The 16,843-nt window shown below is 42.8% G+C and overlaps 2 protein-coding genes across 7 annotated transcripts in view; both read right to left on the bottom strand.

Moving 5' to 3' along the window:
- The window catches only part of SRPK3 (SRSF protein kinase 3), a 103,178-nt gene extending 95,055 nt beyond the window's left edge, over positions 1-8,123 (bottom strand). The window contains exons 1-3 of one of the 2 annotated variants that reach the window (XM_029609423.1): positions 7,848-8,123; positions 7,581-7,719; positions 7,339-7,451 (exon numbers count right to left, since the gene is read on the bottom strand). In XM_029609423.1, the coding sequence (XP_029465283.1) occupies positions 7,339-7,451; positions 7,581-7,719; positions 7,848-7,863 (268 nt within the window). In that variant the 5' untranslated portion in view covers positions 7,864-8,123. The remainder of the gene's footprint in view (positions 1-7,338; positions 7,452-7,580; positions 7,720-7,847) is intronic. The other variant, XM_029609416.1, reaches the window with a different exon arrangement.
- Positions 8,124-10,971: 2,848 nt separating this feature from the next.
- Positions 10,972-16,843, bottom strand: part of PLXNB3 (plexin B3) — a 104,871-nt gene continuing 98,999 nt past the window's right edge. For all 5 annotated transcript variants that reach the window (XM_029609368.1, XM_029609400.1, XM_029609356.1 and 2 more), the window contains 7 exons: positions 16,364-16,530; positions 16,113-16,273; positions 15,415-15,562; positions 14,946-15,010; positions 13,537-13,612; positions 13,253-13,327; positions 10,972-12,885 (listed from right to left, as the gene is read on the bottom strand). In XM_029609368.1, coding sequence (XP_029465228.1) covers positions 12,781-12,885; positions 13,253-13,327; positions 13,537-13,612; positions 14,946-15,010; positions 15,415-15,562; positions 16,113-16,273; positions 16,364-16,530 — 797 coding nt within the window. In that variant the 3' untranslated portion in view covers positions 10,972-12,780. The remainder of the gene's footprint in view (positions 12,886-13,252; positions 13,328-13,536; positions 13,613-14,945; positions 15,011-15,414; positions 15,563-16,112; positions 16,274-16,363; positions 16,531-16,843) is intronic.

Here is a 16,843-nt window from a genome sequence, read left to right as displayed (position 1 = left end):
TGACTGAGGTGAGGTATTTTACTAGCATGTAGACAATTGTATTAATCTTATTTGTTGTGTTTTCTCAATAGGACATGCATTAGTGGTAAATAACTGTCTTTTCATAAGGAGGGTTATTGTGCCTGGTAGTAAAGGGAGTTTGTTTTGCTTTTACTGAGATGTCATCAGAACCAGAATATCTTTTTTGTATGGCGAGTTGTATAGGGTAATGCCCTAGATCTGCTCTGCACTCATTGCTGGGGGTTGAGGGGGTTCCTGTGGACGCAGAGTGCATGTTTACATTTTGCCCCATGACGGTCACATGTTCAGTGTGTCACGCATGTGAGAACCATGTTAGGTGTGTCCTGGCCGAAAAAAGGTTGAGAACCACCGATTTAGAGGATTTCCAATTTTGTAAGTTTCTTTATATTTGTCTACTGCCTTTGATTTAGTAAAGCATCCAATATTATTACATCATTTGTCTGAGTTAGGGATAAAAGGAAAGGTGTTACACTAGCTGAGTTCATTTTTAAAAGACAGAAATCAAATGGTGAATTTTCAAGGGAAATGTTCCCCTTTTGTGAAAATTGGAGTTCTTCGGGGATCTTCTCTATCCCCGACACTTTTTAATTTCTACTTGTCTTATTGGAGCAATTGGTTTGCTCATTTGGGTTAATCCCATTTTTATTTGCAGACAATATACAGATTTTAGTGAGTCTGGGTCGGATCCTGAAGGAGTCTTAAAAACATGTGAGGATTGCATATTGGCGGTGAGTGGTTGAAACAGAGTGGCTTAATTTTAAATTCTAAAAAAAAAAAACCCCCAGAAATTTTACAAATTGGAGAAAGTTTAAGAATTATCAACTGTCAATTGGAGAAGATATGGTAACAGCTAAAGGAGAAATAAAAACCCTTGGGGAGATACTTGAGGACTGGAGTCTACAGAGGCAAATCTCTAAGGTAGTGCAACTGGCATTTATTTGCTTAAGAATGACCCATCAGTTAAGGCCTTTCTTAAGTAGACATGCCTTGAAATTGGTAGTCCATGCCTTGGTTAAGAGGACAGTAGACTACTGTAACGGTAGTAACGGTATCTACTGGGGGGACTCTCTCTGGAACACTAATGAGATGTTTACAAGTTATTCAAAACATGGCGGCAACAGTTGTAATGGGTCGTTTGAGGTGTGATTCTGCAGCTCCACTTTTTGAAAAATTGCACTGGCTCCCCATAAAATCTTGCTTTAAATTTAATGTACTAGTTTTAGCCTTTAAAATACTGAAGGGGAAAGGTCCATTGCATATAATGAAGCGATTAATATGGAAAACATCAAGTAGGCTACAGAGATCTCCCTTTAGCTACAGTTACCATCAGTTAAGGCTTTCCACCATGTTAGGCTTCAGAAAAGAGCTTCCTCCATGGTAATCCCCAAGATGTGGAACGAGGTTATATTTTACTGCTGTACATCACCTTGGATGATTTATCTAAACCGGTAAGGCAGTTTATAAATTTGTATTAAATAAATAAATATGATGGGTTCTTGTTTCCAGACTGGCCACTATCTGAGACATAATGCTGGGCTTGATGGATCTTGGTGTGACCTAGCATGGCACGTCTTATGCTCTTAACTCCAAGCAACACTTTATATAGAGACCAAACCAGCCATCCACATCTAATGACATGACAAATTGCTATGGGAAGCCCTGTCTTGTGGAAAACAAGCAAACTGATCTGGGTCATAGAACAGGGGTTTATTACCTTGAAATTTAATCTGGTTCCAAGGCAAAGGTCATTAACAAGATTACATTTTAAAATTACCTCTGACTGGGAATCTTGTAGAAAGCCCATCAGATCCAAACTATCAACAGAAAGTTCAGATTTTCCGGGTTTATCTATATCATTCTTTTGCAATAGTTGATAGAGAGTCTACGGGGACCTTCAAATTTTCTTGATAAAATTTCTTGAGCAAATCCATAGGAGAAACCAAAGGAGATTTAGTTAAATTTAAATCCAAAGATTGATTCTCAAAACTCTCTAATTTACAATGAAATTTATTCAGGTCTTTTATTAGATCTGCACAGCAACCCTGGAACTCTTGCACTTGCTTTTCTAATTGATTTAATCTGGTCCCATAGTTCACAATCAACTGAGCTTGCACATTCACTTGATTAGATAATCCTACAGAAGTAGCAGATAGGGCCTTCTCCAAACCAACAATAGCCCTCCATAAAGTATCCAATGTTACTACCAATGGTTTCTCAGGCAGAGTTAAGATCTTAATTTCTTGAGTATCCCGATAGGGGCAACAATACGGATCCCTCTAAGGAAGGTGTCAATTTCTGAGCAGGAGTTGTCCCGTCAATAGAGGCTGGGGAAACTACCACTTCAGAAGTTGCACCCAGTTTCAAGAATGCTACAGCTTTCCTCCTGAGCTGGAGGACTACAATTGTCAGGACTGAATGAGATATCCATCCCACTAACCGAGGCTGTTCCAATGTCTAGCTCCAACTCTCCCAAAACCTCTCCTTGAAAAGAAGAGGTCACAAAATGGTCGCATTAACTGGGTCAAATGAGGAAATAAAAGTCTCTGATGGACGAGACCAAAGACTCACTTTCTTCTTCTTACTATTCAGGAAGTTGGCAAAAAAAGTTATCCCATCATCCCTATTATTAATTGAATAGAAGTTGAAGAGACTTACAAGCCAGGTAGAGATGACAATCTTTGTCCCTTGCAGTGCTCCCCAAGGTGCATGCCCCTTTAGCTTGTGCCGGCAGCTGAGGCTTTAGTAGGACAGACAGTTCCCAGTTAATGACATCCAGGAGGAGAGCTACACCCCTGGCCACTAGAGCAGGTAACAGCCTCAGCCTAGCCTCGATGGAAGATACAGCATTGCTCCCTCCTCTCTCCCTCCCTTGAAGGAGGAGCCACCAGAACCTCTGCCATCACGGTGGTACCTGTAGGAGAGAGACTCCCAAGCCAATGACATCAGCAGGGGCAGAGCCATACCCCCAGTCAAATGGAACAGGTAGCAGTTTCAGCCCAGCCTCGATGAAAGACTCAGCATTGCTCCCACCCCCACTTCTCTCTTGTTCCCTCAATGCCAGAGTCACCCAGCCAGGTCCATTCTGTGATCTTTGCAGAGCCGCCCCTTTCTTCACCTCACTCCAATGGCAGCAGTTTCTGCCAAAATATTTCCCAGGCAGTGAATGCAGGTGGCATCAAGCCTAAGGTTGGCCAAGATCTTGTAAGGCAGTGGATCTCACCAAAAGAGACCACCCCCAGGGCTGCAAAATGTTGGCAGGACCAGGCCTCTCCAAATGCTGGCCGAGCTTCCCTAGCGGCTGCTCCCACAAAAAACATCGAGGGCAATGAATGCAGGCACTGTCCGGCCCATCAAAGGCCCAGCTAAGACACTCAAACAGTGAACCCACAAAAAAAAAAAAAAAGATCACCCCTCCAGGTTAGAAACACTGATGACTCTCTTCTTACAATCTTTTTTTTTCTTTTTCAAGCACAGTTTTAACACTGCCTCCCTAGCAAGAAGATTAAGCTAGAGCAGAGGAAAAGAGAAAAATGATTAAGGAGAGAGAGACAGATGGAACTCCCATGCTCAGGAAAAGGGAGATGCCTGACCAAAGTCACCCACCTCTTCTAGGCCTGCAGAATCCTGGGAGCCACCTAACAATGTTCTGCACCATCAGGAGAAATGAGAGGAACTCCTGGGAGCCAGACCTGAGAGCCCATTCCACTAGGGGAACAAGCAAATAATTGCTGCCCTAGGAGATGAAGATCCTATTTCACTAAAGGAAGCAGCCCGCAAGCTATTGCTCTAGAAACAAGGTCTATAGAGCAAAGACATGGGAACCGATGAATCCTGCTGTAGCAGTCCAGTACGTGCACCATCTACCGGAGACAGAATACTGACAAGTGCCCAGTCTGCACAACTCTTTATAGGCAGTGATAAGGCCACTAAGAAGTTTGTGGTTCTTTGTCTCCATCTGCTGGCAAGGTGGTATACACCCACATGTCTGGACTGGTCTAGCAGGATGCTAAGGAACATGATTTTTAATGCGAGGGAAAATAAGAACATAAGTACCACCATGCTTGGTCAGACCAAGGTCCATCGAGCCCAGCATTCTATCTCTGACAATTGCCAGTCCAGGTTAGAAGTACCAATAGTTAATCTATTTTACTCCCAGGAATAAACAATGGCTTTCCCAGATCTAAATGGCTAACAACTGTTTATGGACTTTTCCATCCCCTATATCATTTTTGTTGCCCTTCTCTATACCTTTTTTTATGTCTTCTAGATCTTTTTTGAGATGGAAAAACCAGATCTGCACACATTACTCAAGGTGTGGTCGCACCCTGGATCTATACAAATAGAAATAAAAGTACAAATAAAAAATTAAATAAAACAGAAGACAGCTACCTCAACTAAGAATAAAAAGAAATATAGCAAAATCATAGGGACTAAGTGCATAAAATTATGAATGTTAAAAGAAAACACAAGAGCTCATAAATCACAGCACCTCTCCTCAGTAGAAAGAGAGCAGAACTATAAGTCCAAGCATTCAATGGGGATATGAGAAGGAAAGGACTCGCTAGTCTTGGGAAAAAATGAAGCCAGCTGATCAGCCAGGTGGTGTGCCCTGTCCCCTGACTTCATGCCAGCCTTATGGCTTTTCTCAATGCACAGGGTGTTGTGGGAGGAAGAGTATTAATTTTACATGCCCTGAGAACTCAACTACAGCCCCTGTTTTATCAATGTATTAGAATATGAATGGATGAAATATTTGTGTGTGTATATGCATACTGAGTCAGACCAAAGAGCCATCAAGCCCAGCATCCTGTTTCCAATAGTGGCCAATCCAAATAACCTGTACCCAGTAGGATCCAATCCTTATTCATAACCTGGGATAAGCAATGGCTTTCCCAAGTCTGTATGGCTAATAATGGTTTATGGACTTTTCTTCCAAGAACTTGTCAAAACCTGGCTTTTTAACCAAGCCTTTAACAACAAGGATTGATTTCTTTTATTGATAATTTTTAGTGACATACTTTTAATGTTACATTTTGTATTTTAAGATATGTTTTGATTTATAGTTTTATTTGTATTTTTTAAGATGTACTTGGATCTATTGTTATTGTATTTTAGCTTATGCTGAGACAGATTTTATATTTTAGATGAGCCGTTTTAAAAGTTACCCTTCTTTTATATGCAAATATAGTAACTAACATTTGATTTATGCTGTAAACAGACATGATATGTATCAACATGAATGCCGGTATAAAAAAATCACTAAATAAATAAATAGATAGATCCTCTGGAAACAAATTCCAGTTTGTGTGCTGAATGAGAAAGTACTTTCTCCAATTTGCTTTAAATGTGCTACCTTTTATCTTCGTGGAGTATCCCTTAGTCCTATTTGCAAGGGTAAATAACAGTTCCTCCCCTCTCAAATTTTTATAGAGCTCTATTGCATCTCCTCTCAGCAAATCTTCTCCAGTGAGAAGAGCCCTACCTATTTAGCCTTTCCTCATAGCAAGCCATTCCATCCCCTTTATCATTTTGGTCACTTTTCTCTGTACCTTTTCTAGTTTGGGTATATCTTTTTTTAAGATGGGATGACCAGAACTGCACACAATACTCAAGGTGGTCTTGCACCATAGATTTATATAGAGGCACTATAATATCCTCTATTTTCCATTCCTTTCCTAATACCACCTAACGCTCTGTTTACTTTTTTGACTACCATCACACACTGAGCTGAGATTTCAATGTATTATCTACAATGATTCCAAGGTCCGTTTCTGGGTGGCGATGCCTAATATGCAATCCAGCATCATGTACCTATAGCTTGGATTATTCTACCTCATTTTGCACTTGTCCACGTTAAATTTCATCTACCAAGTCCCTCAGTATTGCAAGGTCTTCTTGCAAGTTCTCACATTTGGCTCATGGTCTCACACTTTGAACAATTTTTTATCACCTGCAAATTTGATCACTTCACTCTTACTCCCTTTTACAGATCATTTATAAATATATTAAAAAGCAACAGTACAGATCTCTGGGGCACTCCACTACTTACCTTTCTCTATTAAGAGAAATGACCATTCAGTCCTAATCTGTTTCCTGTCCTTTAGCCAGTTAATTCACAAAAGGACACTGCCTCCTGCCCCATGACTTTTTTAATTTCTTGAGAAGTCTCTCATGAGGGATTTTATCAAACAGCTTTTGAAAATCCAAATACATTATATCAACCAGCGCAGGCCTCGTCCACACATTTATTAACTTCTTTTTAAAAAAAATCTAAAAGATTTGTAAGACAAGACTTCCCTTTTTTAAATCCATATTTACTCTGCCTGTAAGTTTGTGGTTATCCAGATGGCCAGTAATTTTGTTCTTTGAAATAGCTTCTATTATTTTACCCAGCAGAGTTTTCCAGATCAACCCTGAAATTATTTTTAAAATGGGTGTTAAGTTGGCCACCCTTCAAGCCTCAGGTACCATAGCTGATTTGAATCCATAGTTAGATTTATAATAATAAATCTGCAATTTCATTTTTTAATGCTCTCAGAGCTCTAGGGTATATACCATCCAGTCCCAGTGATTTGTTACTCTTTAGTCTGTTCACCTCTTTGATAATAGATTTAAAAGTGTTTGATCAAATAAGTTAAACCAGATTTTTCACACTTTTGCAATGAAAGATTTCCATGAGCTATCAGTACCCCCCCCACCCCCCAAAAAAAGGCAAAACAAGCAAAAGAATTTACCCATAGTAAAGGAGGGAATGGGGATGGCTAAGCCTACCTTAGACACTATCCCCCCCCCCATGGCACAGGACAGGGCGATCCAAGGAAAGTGCCTTTTTTACATTCCTTTACAAAAGCAAAACAAAAAAATACCTTATGGGTGGTTATGCTCATCCATCTGTCTGTCTGTGATCTAATATCAGCAGAGAAGTGAACCAAGGGGATTTGAGTGGAATTTGATATTTGTCAATTGTACACAAACAGCAGTCAAAACTGACACTTTCAAACAAAGGGTCCGAGTTACTACGTTGTTTTTTTTTTTCTCCTGGCAGTCACAATAGAAGAAAAGCCCAAGTAACTCATAAAAGGCAGGCACTTTACAGGTAGCCCCTGGAAATTCCGCCTTGGCTATGGAGGGCAGAGCACCTTTGCAGTCTTGCTGCCTGACCAGAAGCGGAGAAGAAGCACGGGCTTGGCGGGCCGGGAGCACTTGGGAATATCAGGCTGCAGCATGAGCTCATGGGTTATAAATATAGGGCTGTAGCCGGGCCGGGCCTTAAGGGGAGGTAAAATGCTGAATAAAGCGTCCCCGCTCTCTCGTTACCTTTACAGTAGTCATTGGGGTCCTCCTGCTCCTCATCGTCCGAGCCCGGGAGCCCCGCGGCGGGCAGCGCCGGGGGCACGGGAGGCGCTTCCAGGTCCGGTGCCGGCTGCAGCCTGAAGAGAGAAAGCAGCCGTCAGGAAGAGGAGGAGGAGGAGGAGGAGGCGGCTGGCCGGAGACCCCCCCCCCCAAAGTCCCCCAGCAGGGCTCAGCGTCCGGCGGGCGCGCGCGCGCGCCCTCCTTACCGTTCTCCGGCGCGCGGCGGCGTTTGCTGGAGGCCGTTGGAGGCCGGAGGGGGAGGGGCGGGGGCCGCCGATGCCGGGGTCCCCGGGCCTCGCTTCTCCTTGCGCGGCTTCTTTCGGCTCTTCTTCCCCGCAACGTTCACTGACAGGAGAAAAAAAAACAAAAACAGAGAAGGAGAGAGAGGGAGGGAGCGCCAGTGAGGAGGGGGGGGGGGGGGAGCGGCGCAGAGAGGGGGGGGGGGGTCGGATGGGGTCTTGCCCGTCTCTCACCTCTCCTGGCGCTCATCGTGGTCCGGCCGAGCCCGCCCTGGTCTCAGCGGCGCCTGCACAGCCCCCCCTCGTCCGCCGCCAGGGCAGCGGTTTCGTGCGGGAGTGGGCTCCGGCTGGGCCCTGCCGAAAAGTTTCGCTGAACGACAGCGGGCTAGCCGTGACAGCTCAGGACCCGCCTCTTCCCCGAGTGGGAAGGGTCTGAAAGCCAGTGCTGGCCCGCTGCGACTCCCAGCCAGAGCCTGCGCGCTTATTAGCGCGGGGCAGAGGGGAGCGGGCAAGGCTGCGCCCTGCCCGCTCCTAGGGGGGGTTATAGCTAGACCCCCCCCCCCGAAGAGAGAGAGGCGAAGCGCATGCAACTGGAGCCCGGGGTACTTTTTCCTCTCTTTTCCACCTCCTTTTTAACTTTAGCGAATTTATAAATGTAAAAAAAAATAGCAGTAATCCTTGCTTACACAAAAAGGTAAAATTTATTATAATTGCACCCCTGTTTCTTGTGAACCAGCATGATGGGACTATGTCCTGAATGTTGGTATATAAAAAACTTAAATAAATAAAAAATAAATAAATATACGATATCACACAAGAAGAGAGTCGTAATTGAGCAAATAAATATATCATTTATCTCCACACGTAACAGTTTATGGAAGGCGGGCAGATAAAAAAAAAAAGGATTAGGAAACGAAACAGAATATACAAAAACAAAGAAACTAGCTTAACATGACATTCAAGCAGTGATACATTATTATGAAAGACTTAAAAGTTGCTGGGGAAGAAAAAAAAAAAAAAAAGAGACAAAGCAATCATTGCGATAGCTGACAACACATTTGGAGGGAGAGCTAAGCACAAAAGAACACGCTATAGCAAATTGGCTTTAGACCTAAGAGCAAGAAAACCTTTCCTCCTCCTCTTGCATAGATCGAGCACAATCAAGAAAATACAAAATCACGGGCCCATGACATATTCCTCAAATATCTTTTCATCATTTCACTTCGATCCTGGTCAAAAATAAGACAAGCAACATAGAACGCTCAATCTCAGTGCCTAAAACTGACAGATTTTTTGGAAAATTATCAATAACCTTAGGTAATAGAGCAAGCTGAGCCTGCTGCGTATTCGTTGTATTAACAGATGGAAGAAAAACTATTTATAGAGGGAACAGTCTCAGGCTCAAGAAGATATTTCATCAAAGTGTAATAGGGATTTTAACACACCAATTTGGGGAAATTCAAAAATCAAAGATTCAGATAGCTAATGTGGTTCTGAAGAAATGCAGTTCTCTGAGGAAGGTTATTTCAATTTTTAACCACAACAGAATTGAAGGTCTGTAATATATATCTTTTATGGCATTTTCCGTTTACATCTTGGATTTAATTTTAGCAAACAGAGTCATAGTTAATCTCCATAGCATCCACCTTATTAGACAGAAGGTCTATCTTCATATTACAAGCTTTCAGAGAAAATATTCAAGCCTGCCAACAAGTTCCATATGGCGTCTAGCAACGATTGCCGGCTTAGCTAGTACATAGGACGTACCAGAGGGCTCCCGATGTACAACTCCTGTAACACCAACCAGTGCCACTCCAATGACTGCCAATGCTACTTGGTTCTCAATGGGACGAGACTGTCTCCCCCTGAGCCTTCAAAGCAGAATGGCAATGGCTCCTCAAACGCTGATCTTCCATCTGTTCCCTCCAACACGTCAACTTGCAGCATCTCCAGGGCTGTGGGACAGCAAAGCTCTCTGCCAGCAGGCACTGAAAAAGAGTCTTCTGGATCTTCAACCATTTTAATCATTCTGTACTTTAACATGTAAAATTGTCATGCAATAAAGTTTTCCAAATCTGATCAGATTTATGGTGGAGCTCCAGAAAACCCCATAGGCTTCTGGGGGCAGTAGAAGAGGTTTGAGAACCGCTGGACTAGAGCCAGCATAAGGAAGAGGTAGGGCATACACCATGCACTATTATTAGTCCTTAGCATTCGTTTGGGAAGCCAGACATTGCACATAGTTTTTACCTACCATACGGGCCGATACAGTACAGTGCGCTCCGGTGGAGCACACTGTTAGCCTGTGTTTGGACGCGTGTTTTCGACGCGCTAGCTTTACCCCTTATATAGTATGGCATCTAGAAAGCGCCTGCTGGCTTAGCTAGTAGATAGGACGTACCAGAAGGCTCGTCCCTAGCGCCTCCTTTTTGACAGGAGCGGCGGCTGTCAGCGGGTTTGACAGCCGATGCTCAATTTTTCCGGCATCAGTTCTCGAGCCTGCTGACAGCTATGGGTTCGGAAAATGGACACCGGCTAAATTGAGCGTCCGTCTTTCGACCCGTGGGCCGCCGGCCGATTTAAATTTTTTTTTTTTTTAATTTTGGGGCCTCCGACTTAATATCACTATGATATTAAGTCAGAGGGTGTACAGAAAAGCAGTTTTTTCTGCTTTTCTGTACACCCTCTGTACACCCTCTGTACACCCTCTGTACACCCTCTGTACACCCTATTAGTTTCGGGGGGGGGGGGGGGTTGGACGCGCATTTTTCGACACGCTATTACCCCTTACTGAAGGGGTAAAGCTAGCGCGTTGAAAACGCACGTCCAAACCCGGGCTAACAGTGCGCTCCACCGGAGCGCACTGTACTGTATCGGCCTGTTACTGAATAACTGAACCTCTGGGCCAGGAGACAGACTTCTTCTCCAGGCATCCGTGCCATCTTTAGGCTGGAGTGAGACCTGGTGCAGTAATGAAATGCATGGCTTTTCATATGCCATGAGCTCACTGACTAGTGCTTTCCTAGCAGCTCCACCCCACCCCCACACCACCTGCTTTTCAGAGACCTTGGGCAGGAAAAAGGTGGTATCTTCATACCTGCCTCAGCTCTCGCTTGCTGCTGTTTGGCCACACTAGAATAGAGCCATGTTTAGGGCTGTGCAGTCACACCTTTCTCACCTACATAAACCCAGCTCTTTCCAGTAGGCCATTTCTCCATCTTTCACTGACAAGTGATTACCTTGTTTATTTAAAATTTCTTATATGCCACTTCAAAGCCATAAGCAGCATAAATCGTTAACATACATAATCAGATAAAACACCCACACCCACCACAAACTGATTAGAACAGTACTAGGCTCTTTCTAAAAAGTTCATAGCTTTATTTCCAGTCATTCAGATAAAATAAATACATCCTTTATGTACATGGTCACTCATAAGTTAGCAACAGCTGTACAGCAATCTCCTATAAGAACAATGTAAAGCCATAGTTAGAGCTTGTCTATACACAAAAAAAAAACATGTCACATCCAGGAAAGGCGGCTTTCCCCATCTTCTGAATCACTAAAACACTAGCAGGAAAGTCCAAAATCTGATTCAGAACACAGAGCAATGAATATTAGCACATCAGAGAGGGTTGATAGGTGGTCAGATGAGATTTCATTCCATCTTATTTCATACAGGGAAATATTACACTGCTCAAAGTGGACATAACACCTAAGATCTGTTTTCAAATGAAGTACAAAAAGATACAAAGCACCAAGATATGTGAAGATCTGTAAATACTTGTTAATAAGTTCATAGGTGCTGCCAAGTAACATCTCATGATGGTAAGAGATGGCATATTGCACTGCAATAAGCTGCCATTTGCAATCCCTGTTATGGTATAAAAGATGACAGCTCATATTGGCTAGATCAGAAGTGGGCACAGGCCTCTTGCCCTAACCAACATGAGATTTCTCTCTTACATTTCCAAAGAGCGATCCCCTTGCCACACCTATTTATACAGTAAGATTCCCTCTTCCCCATTCAGGATGGAGAAATTACAGAAAGGTCACAGCTTCAGATCCCTTGGAAGAAGGTGCATAATTCTGTGTTTAAAGGTATTCTTGACTATTTAAATACTGGAGATTTGGCAAATGACTAACAGGACTACACTCACAGAATGGTCTAGTAACCTGGAATTTTTAGCTAAAATCCACCTCCGCCCCCATAGGGAGGCAGGGGTTAAGGATAAACCGAAAACATTTTCTTGATGTAAGAAAACAGACCCCTGCATTAAACACTTATATTATGTGCAAATCTATCAACAGGAAAAGTCAGAGAGTAAAAACCAGGGTCTCTGCATGTTCATTATATTCATTTTTGCTCCACACAGCACCAAAGATCAATAGGAAATATCAGAAAAATCAGAGACATTTTGCAAGCCACCTCCCCCTCAAAAAAATGTGGGTGAGCAAGGCAAAGTGAAAATCTCAGATTTAATAAAAACCTACTCAGTGTTCTCAGCAGTACAAAATTACTATTACAAACTCTGTGAAGAACTTTGATTTTTTTTTTTTTTAAACAATGAAAGGCACTTGTAGTCTTGTAGCTCCCCTCCTTTCTAAGATGCCAACTCCTAACACATTTCTCCCTGGAAGTGGTGGTGTATGTGAAGGGAGCAAGGGGAGGGATCAGACAACAATCACTTATTTTTTTCATTTTTGATTCATTAATCCCTTCTCCCTACACTCGCTCTTTCACCTCAAATTGATTCATCAGCGGTCCGTAATCGTGAGTGATACCCAGTACTTCTTGCCTGAAATTCTGTGCTAGGGTTATCTATGGAGCAAGAGCACCCTAATGAACAAGCTCCAATGCCACTTAAAAAAAATCCTCCCATTGGCATCTGCCAGGGAAAAGGGCAACACGGAATCAGAGCAGAAGACATGGAAGAACTTAGGGGCTCCAGTAAAGCCATGATGATGCATCTCTTTGCTGGTTAATAAAATGTGAATGTCTGTTGTGCGCTTATCAGAGTTGCAGTATTCCAGTTCATCTTTACTTAGAACCTTTCAGATAGGACCTATTTTGGTGGATATCCTTCCACAACTCCTTGGTTCTCCCTGCCTTTATTCCAGAAGATTCTTTGCCCCCAGACTATGCAAGTCCATTTACACTGATCTGTCACAAGTCTGTTACTTTGTTTTCCACCACAGCTGCAATCTGTTGAAGGCGATAGGCCAGCTGCAGCTTTTGCCCCATGGGGTCTTCTTCCAGTGCAGTGATTATCTGGAGAGAACATACAAGGAATCATTTCTTGGTGCCCTGACCATCACACAAAGCTCCCCCAACAGCCTGTGCTCCTGCGCCACTACCTGATGAGAGAGACTGGCATTGCAGAAGCTGTGAGCTTCCTCGCCTAGTCCAATTATTAAATTCCATTTTCATCGTGAAATTAATGAAATGCCTCCCATTTAATCCCATATCATGGCAAAAAACAGTTGCAGAGTTGGAATTTAAAACCCCAGCGCAGAGTCCCACGAGGAACATCGGCCAATGTACCAATGTATTCCTATTTGATGATGGCATAGGGGTGGGAGATTTTGCAGCATGCTCTTCCTTAATTGTTCAGTTTCCAGTGGCTTCTCCCTCTTACCTGATCATAGTATTTGTTGATGTAGTTATAAAGTTCTTGCAATGCCACCAGGCAGTTCAGGTCAGTGGCATGATTCTAGCAAAGATTAGGAGGAGGAAGAGAAAAAAAGTTAACCCTGTTGGTCCACATAGCATCCTGCTTCAGACTAAACAAATAACCAATTTCTACAAGGTTTTTCTTCCATAAGGTTGCTGAAACACCAGGTCCCTTTGCTAGGAAGACGAGACCCATTCCTTCCCCCTTAATCCATTAAAAGATTTTTCTTCTTCTCACTAGGCCCTTACCCCTGAGAGCTCTGTCAGTGAGGAATTCATTTCCTGATAACTGGCAGAGATAGTCTGTTGGATATCCATGTAATACCTGGAAGAAAGTACAATAAGGACATAAGCAACCAGTTTCCCCAAAGGAAGCAACAAGTGATGAAACTATCTGAACCAAGGGAAGAAAAAAAAAAAAGAGGGTAGGCTTCAGCTCACTTTATATAACATGAGGTGCCAGATGCTTTAACAGACAGATATTTTGGAGAAACTAGTCTAAGCCAGATTCAGGTGGCGGCTGGCCTATCTCAAGATCACGTATACCAAAAAAGCTCATAAAAACTCCATTTGTTTTTAAAAATTCCTGGTACCTAGCTGTGCCACACAGGGTGTGACCTGACTCTAATGGCATTCTATGTATGCAAAGAGCCACAGCAGAGTCAAGAACTGCCTCAGGGGTTGCAAAGCAGAAGAGACAACCTTTTGCCTATTCTGGGAGTGCCCTTTTGCCCAGGAGTTACCAAAGGTTACGGACAATGAATTCACAGAATGCATTCTAAAGTGACATGTAATCCACCAGTCACTGTTCTATGGATTGTTTCCAAAGACACAGACATGGGCAAAGCCATCCAAGCCACTTAAAGGCTCCTCTGCTGCACCCAGGACATCCTCATCTTAACCAGAAACCCCCTCATGAACCGAATGGAGATGGTCTCCACCCAGGCCTGTTGCAGTCTGAACCAGAGTTTACTTTGGGATTGCACCATCCTCGACAGGCTCGAGGAGGAATGAAGATTTTTACAGTAAGTGGTTTTAATTTAGAGACACTGCAGGTCATAAGGTGACCAAGTTGGCACTGGCAGACTATAACTTCCCAAACACCAATTGAGTCATCACGAGCAGGCTGGTGGAAGCCAGACACTGTCCACACTACTATGATACTATATTACCATGCTAATCTACAATACTGAAAAATATTTTATTCAATCTGCCATTTACAATATGTAATCAATGTGATTTTGCTAACATTTTAGTTTTACTATGAGCGTAAATGTTATTTAAACTGCCAGTTAAATAGTTAGGTAACTGAACTATGTTTTGTGTGAATTGCAATATATATTTTAAATTTCCTTCAACTGAAATGTACCTGCTATTCATCCTTAAGACTTACTTAACCTTTTGGACAGTTTTAGGTTAGTAAATGCTATATGTGATTTCACCGGTGTAACATGTTATGTAATTGATCTTTTTTTTTAATTACCATTTTTTCTGATGTTACATTAATATTGCCAAGTATATGAACTCTCCTTGCGTTAACTACAATGTATTTAATTATCGTTTTGTAAAGTTTATATGCTTTATTAATAATTTCTTTTGTTTAAAAAATAAACAAACCTAATTTTGCCCTGTACAAGAGATGCACAATTAACACTTACTTCTCCACCAGCTGCTTGTAGCGAGGGATTTCTCGGGCATATAAGAGCTTGTTTACCGGAGAATCCTGCAGGGACGACAAAATGAAAGATGAGGGTGAGACCAGGAACCATTATCTTTGACAAGCTGTTACAAAACTGGCATTGCCTTTAGGAATCAGGTTGGTCCTTTGCCAGTGGGCTGTCAGTTTGTGACTGCCTTCCAATATGATAGCCTGTTGGGAATCTTATTTTAAAAAGTCTCAGGAGAAGTAGTTTCAAAGGCATGGTATCTTATGGTATAAGAGATTGCATCTTGTGCTGCTTGATTCATAGGTGACAACTGCTGAAAGCAGGACATCATCTAGTATAAAATTCTTCTCATGCCAGATAGACCACAGATATGTATGGCTTTAGTTCAACTAAAAGGTAGTATGCTCCTTGCCTTTCTCTTCTGTGATATACCCGTTCCCCTTTCCACTAAAGTACTCACCCGTCCAACTTTGTGCTCTGCAACAGTGCAGGAGTCTATGAATGTCTGTGCAATGACTGACAGAATGGCATCCACGTTATCTGAGACCTGCACATCGAATATCAGCTGTGGGTTCTTCAGGATCAAGACCCAGAATCGCAGAAGCAGGCTACAGACACAGAGAGAAACCATAGAACATAACAGCAGATATCGACTGAAGGCCCATCTAAGCTTTTGCTCCATCTCTCTTCCTACTTCATTACCACAGACCTTTTGTTACCTCTGATTTAACTCTACATTGCTACTGCCCCAAGTCTTCAGTATTTGTTTCAGGTTCTCTTGAATTCTGATACCCTTTTGTCTCCATCACCTCTAATGGAAGGATGCCACATGCACACTGTCTGGGAGTATTGTACCCACACAGAAGTAACAAGACAGAATAAGTACACAGAGAGAAGATGAGGGAGCTGAAAAGAATGAGACAGCTTTTAGGCTTTTGGAAAAAAGAGGAAATTGGACAAAACATTTGGGCATTTTAATACAAAGAAATGTATGCATTAGGAACACTGCTCCCCCTACTTCCTTCTTCTGTTCTAGATAAACAATGTCCCAGCATTATCCATTCCTCACAAATAAGCCAGGGTCCAGCCTGTTGCCCCCTCCAAATGTATAATGCAGCCACAGATCCCACTTGATAGCTGTCCCTTTTCTTCTTTCACCTGTTGGTTTTCCAGATGTGAATGGTTTCCTGGTCCTCAATGCCATGCTTGTCTGCCATCTCATCCAAGAAGTCAAAGTAGTATTTCACTGCAATGGGGACAGGCCGATTCATGCTGAGGATCACCTGGAACGTGTCATCCACAAACTTCTGTAGGGTCCCCTGAAGGCAGCAAAGGTAGCAGTCAATTAAGTCCTTCCTCCCTCTCTCTACATCATTAAATTATCACCTTCCATGCATTTGCCCTTTTACCTTCATGGACAGGAGACGTGTCAGGTATATCTCTGGAATGGCTTTGGCTCTCTCACGCTCCCTCAGGCTGCTCCGGCGTTGCTTGGATGCTTCAGGCTCCTCTGTGGCTTTCACCAAGTGCCAAAGTTTAATTCCACCTTCTTCTCCATCTTCCAACATTGGGGTCTCTGAAGAGATAGAGAGATGGGAAGACAAATTGGAGAGCACAAAGGCATCTAGTGGTATACAAGAGACCAAAAACTATACTACAGAAAAAAAAGACCACAGCAAGAGGTAGACAAGGAAGGAGGATAGGAAAATCGGTTCTTACCTACTAATTTTCATTCCTGTAATACCACAGATCAGTCCAAACAAGTGGATTTATGCATCCCTACCAGCAGATGGAGGCAGAGAAAAAACTATGAGGCACTGCTACATAATTGAGAATGCCACCTGCAGTCCCTCAGTATTGACCAGTACCCAAGCCAAGATTAGAAATCA

This window comes from Rhinatrema bivittatum, chromosome 1 (assembly GCF_901001135.1).
Source record: "Rhinatrema bivittatum chromosome 1, aRhiBiv1.1, whole genome shotgun sequence".
NCBI classification, from domain to species: domain Eukaryota; kingdom Metazoa; phylum Chordata; class Amphibia; order Gymnophiona; family Rhinatrematidae; genus Rhinatrema; species Rhinatrema bivittatum.
This window is presented reverse-complemented; position numbering and strand designations above follow the sequence as displayed.